The sequence below is a fragment of the Euprymna scolopes genome, chromosome 38 (genome assembly GCF_053919585.1).
Source record: "Euprymna scolopes isolate OS-2025 chromosome 38, ASM5391958v1, whole genome shotgun sequence".
In the NCBI taxonomy this organism is placed as follows: Eukaryota; Metazoa; Mollusca; class Cephalopoda; order Sepiida; family Sepiolidae; genus Euprymna; species Euprymna scolopes.
In genome coordinates this window covers 55799953-55824003 of record NC_136519.1, presented here as the reverse complement: position 1 = coordinate 55824003, position 24051 = coordinate 55799953, and the positions used below count along the sequence as shown (strand labels likewise).

Sequence of the window (24051 nt, the reverse complement as noted above, 5' to 3'; positions counted from 1 at the left end):
CTGCAAAAATCTAACGTCATTTTCTCTGACATGCACATACAAGTGACTGGAGACTGCTTCTGAATTTAATATTCTCATGATAATTCCTCCTTCAGAAACAAAATGCTAAATATTGTAAAATGTATTATTTATATTTCTCTCTAAAATGAACCAGCTTTCATTAGTTATTAAATCATCTATCACTTGTTAGATCAGTATTTGGGGATTCCAAAATATCTAAAAAATATTTACAAATTGCAAGTTTGAATTGCTGTTATGTGTGTGTGTTTGTAAAGAAAAAAACAACAACAAAAAAAAACCCCAACTTTTTTTCTGAACTAATCTAATCAGTTTTAATTAAGTCAAAATTAAAACACTGCATATGTGGGGTTTGGTTTGGTTTGGTTTGGTTGTTTTGTTTTATGGTATATCAACCCTTTTTGGGTTGATTCTGATAATTTTGGAAAAAGTTTTTGTTTCAAATTCTTTATATCTTCAAATATTTATTCATGGTGTTTGGTTTGGTTGTTTTGTAGAGAAAAATTGTTTTGTTTTTGATTTTGCAGAATATTGTTGAGTTTTTCAAAGTAAAATGAAAAAAGGCGACAACAATGTTTCGTTCATTTCTTGGTCAAGAAGCCAGTATCTTCAGACTGCCTGATTTGGTAGCACCAGATGCTCTAACAGATATAATCCCTTTGGGCTAAAGAGGACCTGAGAGGAATGATAACTAAGGAGCAACTTTACGTTCTCCACAGCCCCCAAATGAGGCCTCAACACTGAATGCCTTTTAATGTCATACCCAGAAAGTCATTCTTTGGTGAAATTTTTCTACCATTTTCATGGATTGCTTCAAGTCTTAGCATCCACAACAAAGTTAAGTTTCAGTGTTCAAAGAGAACTACCATAAAAAATAATTAGCCATTTTTTTTTAGGAAACAAAAAAAAAAGAAAGCTGGTTTCAATCAAAATACAGAGAATTCACACCCTTACACCCATGGACAGTTCTAGCGATTTAAGCAGAAAATTCATTTTTTTTTTTTTTGAATAGAAAAAGCAGAGTGCTCAAATCTCTGAGCAATCTGTTTTAACTTCATTCTAAAAATGTTTTCATAAACATTTAGAAATTTCAAGTTTATGTTACTGATGTGTGTACAAAGAGAGGGCAACCAAAAGACATTTTTCCTAAACAATGCCAATCAGTTTTAGCTAAATTAAGACACTGTGCATGTAAAGCAATGTACCTTGTTTGGGGTGAATAATAAAAAAGTTTGTTTTTTTAATAATGAAAGTTGATAAGGATCTACTAAGATAAAACTCTCTTAACAATTAAGTCATCATTTGATGAAATGAAAGTCATCAAACTCCCCTACCCAATTCATAAATTGCTTAAAGTCTTAGAGTTCACGATAAAGTTAACAATTTCAGTTTTCAGAAAGAATTATCATAAGGAAATATCAGTTTTTTTATTATTTAAAAAAAAAAAAAAAGGGTGGGGGAGGTGAATAAAAAAGTGGAGAATTCATAACTACAGGAGGCTCTAGCAATTTAATTCTGCAGAGAACTCAATTTTCTAAGCAATCTTTTTAAAATTCATTCCGAGTTAGTCTTTTATGACACTTTTCTTTTAGTGCGGATAAAAGTAAAGTAAGGGTTAATGTTGGATTAAGTTGAAAAAATAAAATTACTCAAAAATTCTTACCTGTTGAAAGGGAAGCTTAAGTGATGATGGGATGTTACCTGATGCAAGGAAAAACTGCATCGTGTTAATCACTTTTCTGCCACGTTGACAAACATCTCTCACAATATCTGCAGATGAAAAAAAACATTTTTTTCCATTAAAAATAGGATTTTTTTTTACCAACTGCTTTTGTGACACATCAATCCTACTGTTACTATGAATGTTTTGCGGTCAAGTGTAGTTATAGTTTACAAATCAGGAATTATAATCAAAATGCTCTCATCTTTGGAATTAACTGTTGTCATCATGTTTACATAGATACAGACGTGTAACCAAACTGAACCGAAGTGGCATTCACCCTAGGCGAGTCGAACCAAAGGAGGAAGTTCCATGGGTGTATGAAATTCACAAACAGTTCCCAGTTGCATGTATATCCCCGTGAGGAGAGATGACAATGTTAAGTTTTTGCAGCTCAATCAGAAGACAAATGCTATGTGGAATTCTCTCATCAACCACAATTGTAAGAAGTGGCCTTTGCTTTGTCCCATGCATGAGGACTAGGTATGACCGCCTCGAGATACCGTTGATGGGTTTTGTAATGTGCTACGCATATTTCTATGCCCCAACACAGTGAACTCAATTGAAGCAGACTCAACCAACCCAGTTACAGTAATACATTCCACAAGAACTTCTTAATTCCAAAAACTTAAATTACTGCTTAAAAAAATATAAAAGGATATTATAAAATATTTTCATGGTTGAATGAAAAATGATAACAGATAAAGAAACTTACCTTCAGTTACCTCTGATATGCCCTTGACAGACTGAGATTTTTCTATTTCAAATTTAAATGAATGTAACCAACTCTGCAGTTGAGACTAAAAAGAAAAAAACAGATATTCTTAAGACATGTACATTCAAATACAATTTTATTGTAATTCATTAAAAACTTATATAATGAATTAGTAGTTACATAAAATTACTTTAAAAAATAAAAAAAATAAGAAAAAAAAGGGAAAATTGGAAGAGGGGAAGAAAGTTGAATTGTAGTATTCTTTCTGATGCTGGGCAACTTCAAGTTGCCTTGCTGAGCAACCATGGAGAGTTAGGTGTTGCTCACACTTGTTAAGAATTTCAAATGTCCCAAATTTCTGAATATCAGAAAAAATGAATCTCTCAATAAAGTAAAACTGACAATTGGTGACAAAAGTCTGACTAGCATCTGTGGAAATCTCGGCAGTCAGTCATCTGTTGTATATTGAAAAGGAATTTAAAACAAGCTTTTTTTTCTTCTTCATTAGTTTAGTTTTGATAATAAAATTTAAGAAAACAGAAAAGAGTGCAATTGTGATGTTTGTTTCACTGGACTGGGGCGAGGGGGAGAGATGGACCTTCTGCATTTGATAGCCAAGCTCTTAAGAGAGAGAAAAGGAAAGAGATTTAAGAGAGAGAGAGAGAAAGAGAGAGAGAGAGAGAGAGAGAAAAGGATTTCAAAAGAAAGAAAAGAGAAAAGGAAAAAGAGATTCAGAAGAAGAAAAAGGAGAAGAAAATAGAGAAGAAAACACAAATTCATAAAAACAAGAAAGAAAATTTTTAATTAGATACTATAGAAATGTAATGATAAAAAAATTACATAAATATAGTAACATAAAAAAACAATCCATAAATTAGCCAGCAAATGTTAATATAAGAAATATGTAAAGGGAAATAACTTAGCAAAAAGATATATGAGGAAAAGTAAATTAGAGTGATCTCCCCTGGATTAAATAACTAGTGTATATACACAACAAACGGAATGTTTACTAATAGACAGATAAACAAATACATTTGGTAGTTAGATATTGATATTTCTCTATATATCACATCTTTCGTTTACCATTCTTTCCATTATCTTAGATAGTTAGTAGTGGTAGAACAATTAATCGGAATCGTTAATTGTAAGAATCATGTATTTTGGGGGGAATCAGAATCGCATCGTTAAAAAATACCTTAGATTTATGATTTTTTTCATTACAATTCTCTTATATTTTTAAGTTGAACTGTTTGTTTCAAGTGAGATTAATGCTCTCAAAAATGTATGATAAAAACATCATAGAACTTTTCATAACATATTTAATATGATGTACAAGTATTTTATTAACTACTTTAAAGGTAATCTATTTATGATTACCTTTAAAGTAGTTAATAAAATACTTGTACATCATATTAAATATGTTATGAAATGAATTTATTACAAAAGGAAAACGAGTTTTCTTATTCCGTCACATACATAGGTGCTGTCTGTCTGTTTCAAAACTTCGAGGCCCATGATTAGTTATTAGTTTGCACTCTAGGGGGCCACAAGGTAACATTGTTTTCATTTATGAGCAAAGTTTATTTATGTATAAAACAGCCTAACTACGTCAAGTCCATGAAAAAGTTAATGAATACTTAACCCTTACAGAAAAAAGATTTTACAGTGCTCTCATTGCGAGTAAATCATGTTAAAAATCAGTGATTTTTCCAACTGGTGACTAAAAAAAAGGAGGGGGGGGCTTATCTTTTGGCAAGGGTTTTTTTTTTATTACTGACACTCTTCCATTAGTAAATGAATGACAAATCTCATTAGTAAATGAAAAATGTCTTGTCAACCTTTATATTTGTTAAAAATAAAACAAGTCAAATTATTTAAACAATAAAAGGTTGAATAGAACAATATATGTACTTTCTATTTTCTGAACGAAGGCTGTTTCAGGAAATATTTCTAAAACTAAAGTGAAACTGATCACGTGGTATCAGTTTGCAAAACTTTGACAGTCGGTTGGGTTTTTTTGAAGTATCCAAAAACAAAAACATTAGAACTACATATGTTGACTGACGGTTCCGCTTAAGGTCTTTCGACAACTACAAAAGAAAATTTTGCTATCTGTTAAATAAATGCGGTAAGTGAATTTAATTTTTTTTCTTTTAGAAATTTACATTTCATTAAAATATTCAGTGAATGAAACAATTAAACATTTCTCTTGGAACTTCTTTGCACAAAAAAAAATGTAAAAAATTTATTAAAAAAGGAAAAAAGTTTAACTTTTTTTTTTAATCCTTTGAACCCTAACTTTGCAAACTAGTCACTCAGAGCCGTTCGACTAAAGGACTGTAAGGGCTTTGTATCAGTCATGATGTGAGCATAGGTAAATGTTTCCCAACCCCTAACAAAAAATAAAAGTAAAAAGGTTGTCAGAAACAGCATTAAGGCAGAGGCGATTTCGAAAGTTCAATAAATGACTTTTATATACCAATAGAATAAATTACCAAAAATTTACTTTTTTAAACCAGCTCCCTTGGGGCTGGGGGACCAGCTCCCCATTTAAAGGGATTGTCTAAATTGAATAGCAATTGTCTGATATAAGGGGTTTCCCTGCATTGACCAAAAGCCGATTGCTTTCTGGATGTTCCTGGGACAAAAGCTGGGAACCGTTACCGTTTCAACTTAGTTTCACTATATTTACACTAAAAAGCCAAATACACTCGAGAGAAGCTGAAATAGTAAGAATTTTGTAAAAGTCGATGCAAATAAATCTAGATACGACGCGCGTTCGCAAATCCTAGATATTATGATTTAGACAGTATATAAAAAGTTCTAAGAAATAATCCCCCGCCCCTGAGAAGTCCAGCGAAAAAAGCCTTTCTTGGACATACAAAAATGCATGCGCCACATTTGGCTTTTATATATATATATATATATATATATATCTAATTTAAAGGAGATTAGAGCAATAGTCTAAAGAGCTGAGTGTATTTCAATGTAACAGTGAAATTACTAGTTTAATTGAAATACGGGAAAGAGAAAGTGCTCGTTGTAATTTAGATATATAATAAGCTCGATAGGTAGATATCCTAGAGCTAATTCAATATTAGGTAATGTGATTTATAATTTAAAATTTGAACAATTAAATTTCAACCAAATGGTTGAAATTTAATTGTTCAAATTTTAAATTATAAATCACATTACTTAATATATATATATATATATATATATATATATATATATATATATATATACTAGCGGGGGGGGGGGGGAGTACCCGGTGTTTGGAGGTGTGTGTGGTTTTGGGTAAATCAAAACTCCGGATTTGGGTAAAATAAAAAAAAAAGTTTTGGTAGGTAAGTAGGTAGACCAACTACCCATGTCCAGATTGAATAGCAATTCTCTGATATAAGGAGTTTGGCTCCACATTGATCAAAGCTGATTGCTTCTGGACATTCCCCGGTGCGATTGCCGGGAACTGCCGCCTTAGCTTTGAATTAGTTTTGGTTTTATACAAAAAAAACCTGAACGAACACAAGACGGGCTGAAATAGCAATAATTTTGTAAAAATCGACGTAAATAAATCCAGACGCAACGCGCATTCACAAATCTTCAATATTATGATCTAGAAGCTATATGAACATTTGTAAGCGATAGTAACCCCCCCGCCAGGACCGTCGGCAAAAAAAGCATTTTACTAAAAATGCACGCACGCATTTGTCTTTTATATATATAGACTAGTGGGGGGTACCCGGCGTTGCCCAGGTGTTTGTAGGTGTGTGTATGGGGGGAGGGGGGTAAGTAGTAACCCTGTTTAAATATTATAAAAAAGACGATGTTAAAAAATCAGAAAAACCAAAACCAAAACGGGAAAAAAATGGGATACATAAACCTGTCGGATCGAACCTGCAATCTTAAGATAACAACGCTATGTGTATAGGGGGTGGGGGGAAGGTAAACTAAAGAATAAGCGAAGTAATAAAAACGTTGCCCAGGTGTTTAAAGGTGTAAAAGAAAAAAAAATAGTTTTGGTCAAGAGGCGGGATTGAACCCGGAAGCCTTGACGCGGAGGTGGAAACAAAAGCCAACTACTTAACCGTCTCGACCACGAGTGAGAGTAATTTATTAGTGTGTTAAGTTAAGGCTTATAAAGCAAGTGAAAGAAGTTTGATTGACAGGAAGATGCTAAATGAGGTCATCGCAGTATCGTTACGATGACGTGGCAGTATTTTTAGTTTTCGCTTCTCCCAGACGATGGTGGAAAGGGGGGAAAGCAGCTCCCCATTGTCCAAATCGAATAGCAATTGTCTGATATAAGGAGAAACTCCACATTGATCAAAAGCTGATTGCTTTCTGGACGTTTCGGCACGAAAGCCGAGAACAATGTTAGTTTGAATTGATTTCGCTTTTTATATGAAAAAGCCGAATCAACACGTGAGAAGCCAAAATAGCAATAATTTTGTAAACAGTTCTAAGCAACAGTAACCTCCCCGGGACAGTTGGCAAAAAAAGCCTTTTCGAGACATACAAAAATGAGCATGTGAATTTTTGTTGTGTCTGTTGAAAGTTTTTAGCGGACACACAAACATACACACATACATACATACATTTTCGCTTTTATATATATAGATGGCTTCCCACCATGTTTCAGAAAGCTGTTTGTATATCATATCGGTTATAGTCAGCTAACATACTTCCTAATTTCTAACATAGTGCTATTGGAACTGGTGAGAAGGCAAATCAGTTCCTTCACTTTTATTGTTCTTCAGTATTTCTATTGTGAAGCGATTTATTGAAATAAAATATAAAAAAAGAACATTATTGAAAAATATAAAATAAAATTAACAAAATTATACAGATAAAAATAAGACAATTAGTTTTTATTATAACAAAATTTTCAAAAAAGTTTTTATTTTAATTGAAATTTTATAATATATATTTTTGAAATGAAAAAAATCATGAAAGAAACAGATTGATAGAGACACATATAGATGTGAGGAATAAGGTTTGCACAAAGACTATCATTATTTTCTTACAGATAAGACAAACGAAAACTGGCAGAAATATATCAATGGCAAACAGCAAAGAAAGACATTGCTGTAACAAAGGCAGAACACTACAAAGGTTTGTGCAAACTTAATATTATTAAAGTTGAATGTGTATGAAGTGATTTGACTCTTTGCAACATGACTTGTAACAACCCTTTGGATTGGACAGAATTGAGACATGAGATGCTGCCCAATGTTGTTCAGCCCAGAAATGCAAGACACCTGCAGCATCTTAAATACCAAAACTGGAGGAGGAGGATGAGAATGCAGCTGATGATGATAAATGAAACGCTGATAGGTTCTACCATTCCAGGTCAGAGTAAACCTCAAAGGAATCGCAATTAATGGTGACATTGTTTAATGTCTTATCTCATTCAATCAAATTAATGGAAGTCTGCTCAGCTCAACCTAACTGCAACAAGGAAGGGCCCAGAGGATGGTGTAAGAAAAAAGGACTTACCGTAAGTATAAGTTGATACAGTTTCCCTGGTAATATAACTTCTTGGTTCATAATGCTGTCTCGGTTTTCAACAGCACACTGATTATTTACAAATGAATACAATTTGCGAATCATATATCTGTAATAAAAACAAAAAAAAAATAAAACTAGTAATAAAAAAGATGAATTTGATAAATTAACAAATCTTGATTGAAAAACACTTTTACTGTTTGTCAGTTTGTCATGAGAACTCTTCATGTGCTTTACAGCTTTCATGAAATTATCAGAGCAAACCATGAAGACTTTGTGTTACTTTGACATTTTGGTTTGGTATTGAATAATGTATTTGACCTTGCTGCATGTCGTAATTATAGAGCTGCTTTGTGATATGCCCATCTTCATCCACCAAGTTATCGAAAATGTTGTGTATCAAGCTCTCTTCTCTTGATACATTGCAGACCACTCTCTTTTCATTTGATACACCATATAATATAATCAGAACCTTCTTAGACAAGAGAAAAATCCAAGTTGCCTTTGGTGGACATACACTCAAACAACATGATATTAATGTGGGTGTACACCAGAGGTCAATCCTTGGACCTTTATTATTCTTAATGCTCATAAATGACCTTCCTAATAAAATTGTCAAAGATGAGTATATTTGCTGAGGACACATTGCTCTATAACAGACAGATGGGGAAAACTGAATATAGGCACATCCAAGACAATGGCAGCAACCTTAGAAAATGACCTTCAATCTGTAGCGGAATAGGTCTGTAAGAGGATGATAACATTTAATACTACTAAGACTAAGCTTCTTTCCTTTGACAAAGACAAGAAACCGATTGTCATGACTAATAATACACTATCTGAAAACTCTCCAATGAACTCCTCAGCTTAACATTCACAGGACAACGAATTGGAACAAATACATTGAAGTCATTGCCAAGGTTTTTGCAAAGAAAGTGGTGTCCTTCTACCGTGCTAAAAACTACTCACACCTGCTAGTATTCTATGTTTCTAAAAAGCCATGATTCGTCCACATATTGAGTATTGTTGCCACATTTCAGCTAGTGCATCTACCACAAGTCTCTCCCTCTTAGACAAGCACCAAAAATTCTCCATTCTAATAGATCTCACACTGTCAACCAGGCTCTGTCCCATTGCTGCAACTGTTGCTGTCTGTTTTATCAGTACTTTAATAGCATGTGCTCTGATGAATTTGTAACCTTGTGCCCCCTCAACATACATACTCCCAACTAATCCGATAAGCAGCAGAATAAAATCCTATCCCTTAACTGTTGAGATCCCCTAGATGCAAAAAAAGACCTACTCCAATAGCTTCTTCCTTTGGAATGCTAGATTTTGGAATTTCCTCCTTGTTTCCTGTTTCCTTGACTGCAATAACATGCAGAAGTTTAAGTGTAATGTGAACAAAAATCTCGCTTCTCAAATCCCACATAGCAGTCTCTTATGTTCAAGTGGCAATACGCATTGTTTGAGGTGAATAAGAGAGTAAAAAAAAAAAAATGAGACTTATTAATCGGTTCTTCTTGCATACATCTGGTATTAGATGACGGCAAATTGGAAGCACAATCATTCATGAAATTTGTGAATTTATTACTTATAAAATTAATTCTAATGATGAATAATGATTAAACATATCTTTATACTTGCTTAAAGCAACTCCAGAATATGATTTTTTGGTAAAAATGATTAATAGAATGAATATGGAACCCAAACAGATAGTATATCGGCCAAATAGCCTAAGTAGCACCATCTTCAAATATCAGCCTTAGTTAAGGAAAGAACAGATTTGCTAGTCACAACTAGAAGTCACTACTAAGCAACAGTGATATTCTTTTATGGATGACAAAACAGGGCAATTAGTTCAGTGGAAAAAATCACATAGAATTCATTATTACACAGTAGATTGTGTTACAATATATTCACAACACCGAGTTGGCCGATGGTCTCGTGATCACCACATGTTCCAACTGTTTTTTCTCGATTTCCTTCCACACCCACATTGCTTTAAGATTCGTAGAAAGAAAAGATGAGTGCAGTCCAATCGACGACGGTTGGATTTGTTGCGGGAGAGAAGAAAAGTTGCCAAGCAAACAAAAGAAAATGTTAGAAATCGCTTGTTATAAACAATAACATTTATTTACACAATCTTCAACAAACACCACGGAATGGGAGTGATTGTGGTTGACTGGCAGAATAAAATTTTCTTAGAAAATCTTAATTGCAATTAGGCAACATCATTAATGGAGAATGCAGTGGCAACGGATTTGATTCTTTAAGCGGCGACAAAAATGAACCAACTCAATTTTTTTTTCACTTTGGGTATCCTCTATTTATTGGCCTGAATCCTTGAACAATCAGTGTCTGATTGGTAAGCCAATGGAGATTGCCGCCTAATGGCTATCATCGTAATAATCACTCTCGTTAGCCTCTGATTGGTTTTAGATAATCGGTCAATTAGTTGCAGTCATTGGAAGGGGCTACAAGGAGCAATTCTGTGATTAGTTGATGAATGATGTATAGCCGCCTAGTCCTTGTACCAAACTTTTACTCAATTCCAAGTTATGCCGACTCAAAACGTTTGTCAACTTAGAAATATATTTATTGTTTATAATTTTAAAAATTATGATTATCAGTAGGTGCAAACATCTGCAATTTGTTTTGTTTTAGTTTTATAGATTTTTGCTCGAGTCACAATCTTTTTGCACATAAAATGTTGGATTCCCAAAACGAATTTATTTTATTTATATAATTTGTTTATAATTTTGAAAGGTCCATAAACCTGCAGATGGTTTTTGTTTTATTGACATTTTTATAGGTCAAATCCTGTTCACTATCTCTTTGTATCCAATGTTTATTACACTTGGTTCTTAAAAAAGGTTGGTTACCCAAACGAATTTTATATTGTTCAATAAAACAATTATTATCATAATTTAATTAATTATTTTTTTAATTAACTTCGCCAGTTAACTTTTTGATACTTAACTAAAAGTATCATAACGATGACTTACAATGCACCTTGGTGCGAGAAAAGATAGAGCAAAATGGTGTGAGAGAATAAGATCCATGGCACTAGCCAGACTGGGGAAGAAGGAGGAGGAGGAGGAGGAGGAGGAGGATGGTGAATGTAACATACAAATTACGTTGCTAATAATTTCCAAATAAAAACTCTTTAACATACTCATGCATCAAGGATATAGTGGAAGATCCTGACACCGCCTCAAAATGGATTACTCAGTCTAGAAAAGATGCTAGCAAATGGTAACCAATGAGAGAGAGTAAGCTAATCTTGATATTCCAGCATTCAAGATACATTTGTGTGTCAATCTCTTATTTATTACGTTATACCTTTGTACAACAAACTTGTTATAACTTACTTTGTGTGTTGAGTCTCATTTCATTTGATTAATTTATAAACCAAAAATTATAAAAAATTATTGATTAAAATTTTAATTAAAAACAAAAATCGGTTTTCTAATATTTTGCCTTTCATTATTGTTGGTAGTCCATCGTGTTTGATGAAGACATTCTGTTTTGCCAACTTATCTGTGTTTTTGCAGGATGTGACACAGTAGGAGCACTGAAAGTCAATAGTTTGTATCACTGCTGTTGATTCTCTTTCAGGCTGGTCTCTGGTCGCAGTGAGCATCTAACAATGAGCATCTTTAAAGGTGACAATAATTTTGTGGACAGTGGCTCGCCAGTTTGATCAATCACTGGCACAGTCCTATAATTTCCTTGCTCCAAGTTCACACGACTGTAGATTAGTCTTGACTGTGTCTTTGTAGCGTGTTTTGAATGACCATGGTTTTTCTTTCCTTTCTGAAGTTGGAGAATACCACATGCTAAGGTGCTTGTTTAAAACACCGCTGTTGGGCCATGATGAGCATACACTGATGATTTGGCTTGGTCCAGCAGAAGCTTAAGATTAGTAATGTGTAGAGCATGCATGTGGAATTTCTCTAATTTTTTATGCATTTACAGTACAGCGTCCAAGTCTTACATTCATAGGAGAGGGAGGGAAGAACCACTGCAATGCATACTTTCAGTTTTGTACTGAAATGTATGGTGTACTGACTGAGTACTTTGTTCTGGAATCTTCCTATAGCTTGACTGGCTTTGCTGATCTGTGCAGCAATTTCTCTGTCCAAGGAGCCATTAGAGGAGATGGAAAGAGTATCACAAGTGAAAACTATACATGATTAAAAAAAAAAAAAAAATTTAAGATTTTCAAATAAAAAAATAAAATTTAAGCATATTGGCGTTCTACTAATAAAAAAATAAATAAATACTAAATTCTACCTTTTAAGATTATTACACAATTTTAGAATTGGAATCAGTAATTGTATCAGAATCAGGAAAAACATTGGAATTGTTTTATCACTATTAGACACCATCGTGGAGAATCTTTAGTTTCTCTGTACCACAACCTAAGATGATAATAATTCACCCTACAAAATATTCAAATTAACATATTTGAAGTCTAAATAAGATCTCGTCGACACTGCTATACATTGCCTCATGCGAGCACTTATGGTGTACTTATCTTGCCATTCCACTAGATTAGATGGATTCTAGAATCTGGTAACATCAAGAGACCAATTTACTGGTCAATAAAAAAAAAAAAATCAATATTTTTCACTTCTTTACTGACTCAACATTTGAGAGGTAAAGGTGAACTTTAGTTAAGCATTCAAATATCTATATATCTCATACAGAGATCAAGTGTTAGCCCCAGAGATGGCATTGCTTGATTTGAGATTTTTCATTTAAGTAAAATGAAAAAAAAAAAGAGAAAAAGTTCTCATTATTGACATAAATATCCTAAATGGCTATAAACTCAATAGGCCTGAAAAAGATAACAACAACAACAAGGTCTATTAATTTATTTATTGCAGACTATTATCCTCATCTTACTTAGTTGTTGTGAAACAACGTTTCAGCCAACTATTCCTCTGGCCTTCGTCAGGTGGTAAACGTGACGGGATAGGAACTCCGAATCTCCTAACTGCATTCCCAGAGGAATAGTTGGCCGAAACGTCATGAAACAACAACTAAGAAAGATGAGGATAATATTCCGCAATAAATAAATTAATAAATAATTCTCATCTCAATGATGAATTCCAATTAAAATAATAAGATCTCTTAAAAAGAAAAAAATCTTAAAAATACACTTAGACACAATCTGTGAAAGACAAAGCAACCATAAAAAGGACAACATTCTTAAAAGTCCTTCAGATATGAATTTAAATCATAACGAAATTAAGTAGCCACAGGAGAGAGCCCATTGATCTGAAGTAAATTTTTTTTTTAAAATGAGAGAGAGAGAGAGAGAGAGAGAGATCTGTTGGTTTAAGTCTCTGAAGTAGCAAGTGAATGTTTGGAATCCAGTAGGCTGCCCCATCCCTAACAAAAATATAAGAAAATTGAAAAGAATTAAAAAGAAAAAGATATACTTACACAAGAAAGTTGAATTTATCTAAATCATCGTTCAAGTGAATGAGTATGTAATCTCTGAAAAACAAAACGAAAAAATAACTTTAAATCATAAGACAATTTGTTTTGATATACGAATCTATTTATGTAATGCATCGAGAAGAATATGCAAAGCAAACAGGCATGTGCCAGAGTGGTGCAGATGTAAATAAAAAAGAAAACAATATTACCATCCAAACAAGCTATGAATATGAAGTCACAGTGTACACAAGCGAACTAATGAACAGATATAAAAAGTGATAAATGCATAGTAAAATAAAATCAAAAGAGGGAAAAATTAGAATTGGTTGTTTTAATTTTTGTCCATAAGGACAATCAGCCATTAATATCAAAGATTTTGTCTCTCTTGATTTTGTCGTAGCAATACGTAACGATAAACTTGCAATGAAAAGAAGTCAGTCAAATGCAAAATACCAACTAAAATCTTCAACTTAATTAGAACGGCACTCCATAGAGTGCAAACTTCCAGAGTATTTTTAGGAATACAGTTACAGTATGTCAACGAGATTATGCTTTATGCTATTCTTAACAACAATCTACAAAAAAATAAATAAATAACGGAAAAAATATCAATGATAAAAATTGGGTACAAAACCGACTTTACTTTATATATTAGATACAGATTAATATAAAATTTAATTCAATGAAATACTGAATGTTCATTGTACTTTCTATAAACCAATCAAACATTACAATTTGCATACAGACAAAGCAAGAAAAAAAGGATAATTTTTTAAATAATATATAGATTAATTTTTTAAATTTTTACTTGATTGAATAATCAAACAAAATTTAATACTTTTAACTGAATTCTATAGAAGAAAAATAAAGAGAAACAAAAATCCCACTGCAATAAAAAAAAAAGTTAAAAAAAAAACAAGGAAAAAGACAACCATTCCTAACAAAACACAAAACATTTTAAAAAATACAGACAACAAACCTCAGAAGGAATTTTCCAATCTCTTCATCCGAGTACCAATCAGCATAGCCCATGCAAACTCTAAACGCATGACCGAGGTATTTAAGGATATCATTTTGGGTGATCAGGTTCTGATTCAGGCAGGTTCGAAGCATCAGCACAATACAACTGTCATTGCAGAAGAAAAAGAAAAGATGAATTTTTTAATAAAATTACAAAATTTAGAGATTGATAAAATTATGAAGCAATTTCACAGGCGGGTTTCGCTTGTCAATATAACTTTATTACACATGGAAATATTTTTTTATTTATTATTAATTGAAATAAATAAATGAAGTCATCATCATAATCAGTTTAAAATCTGTATTGAACGGCTTTAAGAAACTTCCTGTGATTAAATTCAACATACTGCTGCTAAAAATTCACAACTCCAAAACTGAACGCGTTGCTGTCAAAACTCGTTACTCCAAAACTAAATAAACCACTGTCAAAACTTTCTGCTCCCACATCCAAACCCAAGTTATCTGAGTCTCTGAAAAATCAGGCTTTTTATCTAAACCAGAAGTATCTCATTTGCGTATGGGTAACAAGATCGTAAGCATATAAAAAGAAAAGTTGAACACTTTTTTTTCTTTTCTTCATTCTTTTTGTCTGCATGGGACCCTACAGGCTACAGGAAAACAAGTTTGTACCAATTTTTAAGGTGTTTAATCACAGAAGAATAACTTATCTTGCCTTTAATAACATTTCAGACCAGACTTCCAAAGTAAACTATCTCTGGCCAGGGTTTTATTTATCCCTTAGGTTCATTTTTATCACTTCCTCCCATGTTTTCCTTGGCCTTCCCCTATGAACAGAACCTGCTACCTCAACTGCCCTACATCAACTAACCTAAGAACTCTTATTCATTTTTTCAATGTAGCCATACCAGTGAAGTCTGCACTTCCCTATAATGTTCAGATTTCATCTTCCTCAATCATCAGAACATTACACATCTCTGGTATCATTTTTGTATCATTTCTCTCCATGCAACACATGTCCTCAACCTTCACTGACCAGATTTCATTTCCATATCTCATCACGCTGGGTACACATGCCTGATAAACTCTTCCCAATTGATTAAAACAACAAATCATAATGCATAAATAAATGTGGATGTAAGAAAAAGAGATGCTTGCTTTGTTTTACGGAATATCAAGCCTTTTCGGATTATTTAATGCCGCCATCCGCTCTGACAATTCGGCAAGCTCTCACCAGCACTTGCGAAAAAGGCATGCTTTCAGTTCTGGACCCATATAGAGGTGGTGATCAGGGTTGAAGGCAGCTAAGTTTAGTAGATGTCAGCTCTACTACATGAGTTACTTGAATTGATTTTTTCAATAAAAGTTTTAAAATAAAGCTGTAGTGTTGTTTTCTTTAGGGTGCCACTTTTATCGTTCTATGCTGTTTAGGGAGAATTCTGAACAGCCTTAAAATAAAACAATGCAAAAAAAAAAAAAAAAAGTGTAAAACACTAGGATTTAAGTATTTAAAAGTTTCTTGTATAAAAATGCTACCAAAAAAAAAATTCTTCACAAAAAAATTTAACAATTGAACTTTGCATAAATTTTTGGAGATGGACCTTCAAATAATTTGCATGAATTTGTATTACTTGGACTATTGTTTTCATTTTGAGTGTTATTCTCACATTTCGGCTGATGTAACACACTACCTTCTTCAGGTGTATCTTGTCGCATAATACAAATTATTAATTCTCAAACACAAAGACATAATTTGTGAATTTAATTTTTCTGAATAAAATTTTTAAAAATAATAGAATAATTTTACCTTTTGTAGAAAGAATCATTTTCTTTTCCTTTTAAAAGTTCATCATAAATAAATTTATCATTTACATCGTAAATTGCCTGTTCAAAAAAAGAAGAAAGAAAATTAATTTTAGGTTTAATCCATTACAATAGTTGTTCGTCAATGACGGCAGCTGGTGAAGGTGAGATAAAAAATGTTTTGTACAAGTAGACATACAGGTTTTTATTACAATGACCGTTAAATTAAATATTAACCACTCCATCCAAAATAATAAAAATACCATCCATGGAATTGTTAATAAAATTTATAACTTACAAATCAAACCATATTTGGCATGAATTAACAGTTCTTATTCAGAATTCTTACTATATTAAAATACAAAAATAAATCTGTACAATGTACATATTCATGACGAAACGAAAATATCATATTAAAAACACAATATACACTGATCAAGCAGTTTTATTTTTGAATAAGAAAATCAAATTTTATGACTAATTGAGGAGTGACCATTTTGCTTGCCATTTTGAAAACAATCTAAAAAAACAAGGGAGACAACCCAATAATTCCAACTTGCAAGATTTATGTTGTAATGCTTTTTATTAATCATTTAAAAATAATTTTCTTTATAAAATAAAACTACTTGATAAATATGTGATTTTGCAATATGATATTTCCATTTCATCATAAGTACATACATTATACAGATTTTTCTTTATTTTTGTTTTTGTAATATGAGAAAATTCTGGACAAGAACCGAATAAACTTGTGTCACGACTGATTTGTCTATCAAGTTTCAGTCTTGAATGTGTTGATTTCAATGGTGAATACGATAGATATGTGGACAGATAATCAGTTTAAGTCAGTCATTACAAAATGGAACGGGATTAATCTCAGTACTCTGTATACTAAATTTCGAGTCTGTAGACTAAAAATTGACAGAGTTATTGCGTAGGTAAATGTACACAGACACAAACACACAGACACGTTCACTTATATATATATATATATATATATATATATATATATATGTATATATATAAAACTTTCTAAAGCACTCTTTAACCCTAACAATAACACTAAGTTCGAATGGCAAGCCAAGCCCCCCCCCCAACAAAATACCTCTGTAAGCCACATACGAGCGTCTAAAACAAACAAGCAAAAAATAGATCCTTCATTATAGAAAAATGCACATAAAAAATAAATTGGTTAACTGTCCTAAAATGCTAGAATGGCCTGGATTAAATTTTTGTGAAACTAACCGCCCCCCCCCCTCTAATATTGTTTTTGTTGTTTTTGTTTCTGTCAAGAATCAGTATGGTCACACATAATTTTCCGTAGCCCTACAATTAATTCAAAGTCCGAATGGCAACCCTCCCCATATTCTCATTGCATAGAAACCCTCTTAAAACTACACATAATCGTCTTAAAAAGTAAAACAAAAAGCATACAGGATTTATCTCCCATATAAAAAAAACCCAGTTAATTGCCCTAAAACGCTAGAATGACCTGTAATGGGAAATTATCTTACATTAAATTCTAAAATAATTTGTTTATCTTTCATTAAAGTTTTTCATGGCATTTCATACATAATTGCCTAAAAAGGTAGAATCACATTTTGGAGGAGTGGTCAGAAGGGGTTGGGTGGCGTTAAACAGATGTTAATCTACAATAATACCAAAGAAATATTGCAATATATTCATTTTTAAATGGTCCTATGTTTAGATTTAAGTTTTTTTGTACATAAAGCACATTACAATTCAACTTTGAGTTCTCCAACTTTCTGTTTATGGATACATGGCATTTTTAAGGAATTGCAGCATATTTATGCACATTTACTGCAGATTATTTGGAAACCATGAACTTTGGGAGATTTTCAGTCGCATATTCCTTGTACAAAAATACACTTATATGGTAAATTTCATTTCTTAGTCTTGTGTTTTTACAAAGATATGACATTTTTACTGGAAAAGTAGTGTAAAAAATGTGACGAAACGCATATGGTCTTAAAGAGGGGAAAATATCCAAACGTGTGAGGCACAAAAAAGTCATAACTTCCTTAATTTTAATTGGATTTTAAAAATTTAAAAAGATTCTTTCTTAGCTCATCAAGCTCTTTCTATGTATGCCAATATTGAAATATTTTAAGCTTTTTCAATTTTTTCATGCGTATTGCTACATAACTTGAGAGGTCTAGCCTACTAAAAGCTTAAGCAATGACTGTAGTTGTCCTTGCCTTGAGCAACTATTTTCGGATTTGTGATTTAAAGATCAATAAATTAACTTCTTACATTTGTTGAATTATTATTTTTTATAATACTAGACAAAAAAAAAAAAACGTCTAAAGGGCAACTTTTTATCTAGAGCTTTATTGAAGCATTAAAGTTTATGTTCTTAATGCCAGTATCTCAGAAGCTTCTTAAGTCAAATCAGGTACAAATCTATCGAATAGTTTGGAAACCTAAAAATGTTTAGAATAATAATAATTATTATTAACTCACTAGGAGTAGTCACATAGGCCACCATCAAAGATTTCTCTTGGAGAACAATTTGTGGTATTCTCTGGAGTCTGAGTGACAACAAGTCTTCCCAGTACTCTCCAACTCTTTCAATAACCATTGCGGATGGATTTGTGTTATAGGAGCTGCTTACCATTGATTTCTCATTGGCAGCAACCATTGGAATTTGGGTGGCAAAAAGTCTTCCCAAGGTCCCGACCTCTTTGCATTCGTCCAGCAGAGGTCTGGCTAGTGCTGTCTCTCCTTGGTCTTTCCATCCTCCCTGACCCTCCTTTCTTTGGTGTGGTGTCAGTTTTTGGTGACGCACATACACAAAAAAAATCAGGGAAGGTAGGAGATTAACTTACAGTTCTAGCTTTTGTGATTCCATGTGATGCTTCTTTATGTTTTACATCTGTAGCATTTTCTGCATGTCCAGTTTGTGGCTGGAGTTCAAGTGCATTAATCTAGGATTTTCCTTAATATTTCAGCCGTTTTCATTACTGCTATCCATTGCATCTTATCAGCTATTTCTGATTCCAATCTCTCCCATTCTTTTCAAAGTTTTTTGGTATTGTTTCTAGCGCTCCTACTATCAGTGGTATTATCCTGACTTTTTCATTTTCCATATTCCTTTGAGCTCTCTGGCCAGTTTAGCATATTTGCTCTGCTTCTCAGGCTCCTTGATCTTCACTCCGTGATTTGCTGGGACAGAAAAATCTACAATCTGACAGGTTTTTTCCTTCTTGTTAACTAGTATGACATCTGGTCATCTTGCTTGGATGGGTTTAAGTAATAGTAGTAGTCTGTTAATTATGAGCCCTTATGAAAAACTCAGCATTCCAAACTTTTGAACTTGGAATGGCTTTCACCCTGTGTTAGCATTGCCAATGTTCAGACAAGTGACAACCGGTTTTGATTCCACTGGTGAACACGATAGATACGTGGACAGATAGACAGATAATCAGTTTAAGTTGGTCATCACAAAGTGGAACAGGATTGATGGTTTTTCTGATGAAATTGCTTTGTTGTCATCAAAGAGAATAACCAACCCAGCAAAGACATATTGCGAGAAGGGATTATTGGATGAAGGAGATTCAGCATTGCATGTGGACTGCCATTTTTAAACAAGCTCAAAAAATGCAATACAAATGGTTGTGATTAAAAACTTTCTGCAAAAGTTGACAATGGATCTTTGTGTTAAATTTAGGGTGAATGAAACTAAAAGTTAAAAATAATAATAATAAATATTAGTTCGAAATCCCTTTTTGCCAACTCTTCTTCAACTGTAATATTCACTGACCGTTCTCAGTCTCTCTCTCAGCTGTCCAAAAAAGAAAACTGTCCTGTGCTTTCCTCTTCATTCTTTTTCATGGCAGTCATTGTTCTCATATGCAACTTATTGCCATATGTATATTAATAAACTGTCTATAGATGAAAGGTTTTCTTTTCTCTTTCCTTTCTTGATTCTGTCACCTGACAGAATAGACAGAGATGCCGTCGCTTATGTAAGTCATGTTTTTCATTACTTTCGCCACATAATTATTTGCAACACTTTCGCAAATTATAAAAATTCATCATCATCAGTAGTAATAGTAGTATCATCAACATTTTAATCTCCTTTGCCAAGCAAAGTTGCTTTATGCCAAATTTGGTGCAATCATGTTGAGTACTTTTGAGTGCTTATTACTTCTGCCAAAGAAGTTAAATTTTCATTAAAGTTTGTGTACATAACATTCACATCACTTAACCAAACTTAGTCAAAATATCAGTCATATTTTAACTTAGAACAAATTCAATTTGGAAACATCTAGTTAAATGTTACGTTTTTGACAATCATTTGGGTTTTGTGTTCATCATAGAAACTCATTATTTGTCCAAATTGTTATGTGAAATCGCCCAATGTTTCATGCATTATCAGTCACATCATCATTTTGTGTCTATCTGCATGCTTTTTACGGATGCCGCTAATCACTTTAATTGAATCAGGGAAGCAGCAGTTTTTTGCTATTGTTCCTATCAATTTTATTAATTAGAGACCTCTGTACATTTTTTGAAAATAGGTGCTAAAATAAAGTTGACCCCTCCCCTTAGAAATAAAAAATTTTTAACAATTAAAATAATTTCAAGTTCTATTTCAATAGTCATTTTTTTATATTATATGAAAATATTGTTTTTAAATTGGAAAACCTTACTCAAAAATCTGTTTAAAACTTCATATGACAGAATATTGGAATTTTATTTTATTTAAATCTTTTAAAAATTATTTTTTAGAATTCTGTATTTTTGTTGTAATTTAACTAATTAGAGTATATATTATTGAGGAAAAAAATCTTGATTTTTTTTTTTTTTTTTTTTTTTAAACATAATATTGATTTTATGTCCATTTTTTATTTACAATTTTGAGGAAAGTGAAATATAACAGATTCAATATTGAAATATCTAGTTGACAGTTATACTTTTGGCAATCATTCTGGTTTGGTTCATCAAAAAAATTCCTTATTTATCCCATATTTTTGCTAATGAAGTCCTACATCTTATATGACCTTGATCTCAAAAAGTTTAATCATGGTTAAAATTCTAATGGGATATCAATTTCTGATTTTTCTCTTCATAACTTTGGAGATACTCCACAGAATATAAGATTAGTTGTTAGCAGGCAGAGGCATGCAGTCTCACAAACAATTTATGCTCTTGTTGTTTCTATTATCATTAATATTTGTACATTTTTTGACACACAACGTTTGAATTGATTTTACCAATTCCATGTTTTTCCAAGATTGTGTATCATTACCTACATGAACATTGAAGTCACCTAAGACAAACAGCGTGTCTTGAATAGACATCCGGTTAATCTGTTCACGTAAAGAGGAGTAAAAGCTTTCTTTTAGCTCATCAGAGGAATTAAGTGTAGATGCATAGCAACTAAAAAATACGGCATATTTGTCTTTTCCTACTGCGACACGCAAAGACATAAGTCTGTCATTTATATCAAGAAGTCAAATTTAGTGCAATTCTGCCTAATAATTATTTATAACATAAAAATTCTGGTGCAATCAATAACCACCCACCTCCAGAAAAAAAAGAAAGAAATCTTTTAATATACATACCTGTGTTGAAAAGAAAATACCATACGCCAAAAATCACATAAATGGATCAAGTAATTTTATTTTCATAAAAATCATTTTTAAGTAATTAATGGGAATTTGTAGGCATTACAGTGATGTACATAGTTTTTAAACAATTTCTGAAGAGCCATTTTAAGAGGAAGCTTACTAGTGATGAATTTGAATGTCACTCTCTACTCATGCTAAGAATGGCTTTCTAAAATTTCGTAAAAGTTTGAATTTTTTGGAATTTTTATCCTTCAAACAATTTGTAAAATGATATTCAGAGATCATCGATTTTTGTTTAGCCATAAATTTTTATGTTATTTTTTAAAAAAACTACCTGATCAATTTACATGACTTTTGGTATATGATATTTTCATTCTGTTATGTGTACGTTCACCATAAACATTTTTATTTGTTTTTCATTTGGGGGAGAGGATTTATGAACTTGCATTAAAATTACTTAAAACAAACAAAAATTATACTTCTAACAATTTCATATAGTGAATACTTATAAACTGGAACTGTCAGCAGTGAGATTTCTAGGAGAATCAACAGATTTTCCTTGGAGTAACTTTAGGGAAAGAAATACAAGTTATTTTGGTTTTTAATTAAAAAAACACTTACCTTTAATAAGACAAGAGCGGGAATGACATAAGCAGTTCCTTGAATGGTAACAGTAATGCTTATAGTTCCATCCGTCAAATAATGCATTGTCATAGGCTTAAAAAAAAAAAAAAAAAAAAAAGAAAGAGATCATCATCATTAGTTTTACATGCTAGCATGTGTTGGACGGTTTTTAAAAATAGAATTTCAAACTAATCTATCTCTGGCCAGGTCTTTATCAGGTATGCAAGTGGCCTTAGGTAAAAATATCTGAAATCGGAATTGATTTCCTAACATGAGAGTCCATGGATCCTCTTCAACAATTTCCAAACCTGGAAGGATCAACCCCCCCCCACACACACACGCATCTAAATTTACCAACCTACCGCCACCTCCTTCCCATGCACATGAAATTTACCCCAAAATCATCTCAAGTCTATTTATAATATAAACCTCACCTGTATGTATGACTGTATGTCTCGCAAAAAATTTCAACAGAGGCGACGGATTTTCACAAGATCAGTATCGTTTTGAAGCGACCCTTCGGACGACAAATATCGAAAAATTGGCCAAAAACATTAATTCCTTCACACTCAACTAGGCACTTTTCTACACTTTTTTCACCGATATTTTTGAAAGTCATCACCTCTTTTCGATTGTCTAGCCTTAATTTAAACCTATGTCACTTCCGGTTTGACGATGGGCGCAACAGAAAACGCGTCATGTTTTTTTTTACTTTCTTTTTCTCCTTCGCAGTACAGGTTCGAGCTTGCCTACCTACTACCATTTTCTTTTGCGTTCGCAATTTTCCTTCTTTTTATTTTGGCTCAACTAACATCCTTACACACACCTCCACTTTCTTTTGCGTTCGCAATTTTCATTCTTTTTTTTTTTTTTTGCGTTCGCAATTTTCCTTCTTTTTTTTTTTTTTGCGTTCGCAATTTTCCTTCTTTTTTTTTTTTTTTTTGGCTAAATCAACATCCTTACACACACCTCCACTTTCTTTTCCACCTTCACGTCATGGGTTCAAGCCTACTACAACTTTTTTTTTTTTTTTGCTCAACAGACACATCCAAACATCCAGGCAACGCCAAGCACCCAGGCTAGTCTATATATGTAAAAGGCGAAATGGGCGCACGCGTTTGTATCTGTCCACAAAAGGCTTTTGTATCGGGGTTCTCACGCCGGTTAGATTCTGGGACAAGTTTTCTAATAATTCTCAGATTCTCAAATGAACATCGTTTCTATCATTTTTTGATCGAGTTTTAAAAAATTCCCTCGTTTCGAGTGTTTGTTTGTCTTTTTCATATAAATAAAGCAAAACTAATCGAACGGAAATGCCTGGTGCCTGGCCTTCCAGCTGGGTAGTATTTGTTCTGTAATTGGACCTTGATCAATGTAGGGGAAACCCTTCACACTGAGACAATTACTATTTATTTGGAAACTGCCAGAATTTATATTGCCCCACATTAAAAACGACCTTCGTGGGAGGTTTAATAGCAACACCATTTCTGCAAGTCATCTTTTTGATTGACTACGTTAAATTTTAAGGCTTTACACTTCCGGTTGCGTCATGGAGTAGGAGTAAGACGTCAGGTTTTCTTTCACTTTCTTTTCCGCCTTTACATCACAGGTTCGAGCCTGCCTGCCTACTACCA

At 32.7% G+C, this 24051-nt stretch overlaps 1 protein-coding gene across 1 annotated transcript in view; it reads right to left on the bottom strand.

Annotated features, from left to right (window-relative positions):
- The window catches only part of LOC145263154 (DNA-directed RNA polymerase I subunit RPA2-like), a 143923-nt gene that overhangs the window by 76567 nt on the left and 43305 nt on the right, over positions 1-24051 (bottom strand). Inside the window, exons 9-15 of the mRNA XM_080120152.1 lie at positions 22415-22510; positions 16201-16277; positions 14395-14541; positions 13419-13472; positions 7953-8070; positions 2454-2538; positions 1682-1788 (exon numbers count right to left, since the gene is read on the bottom strand). Coding sequence (XP_079976278.1) covers positions 1682-1788; positions 2454-2538; positions 7953-8070; positions 13419-13472; positions 14395-14541; positions 16201-16277; positions 22415-22510 — 684 coding nt within the window. The remainder of the gene's footprint in view (positions 1-1681; positions 1789-2453; positions 2539-7952; positions 8071-13418; positions 13473-14394; positions 14542-16200; positions 16278-22414; positions 22511-24051) is intronic.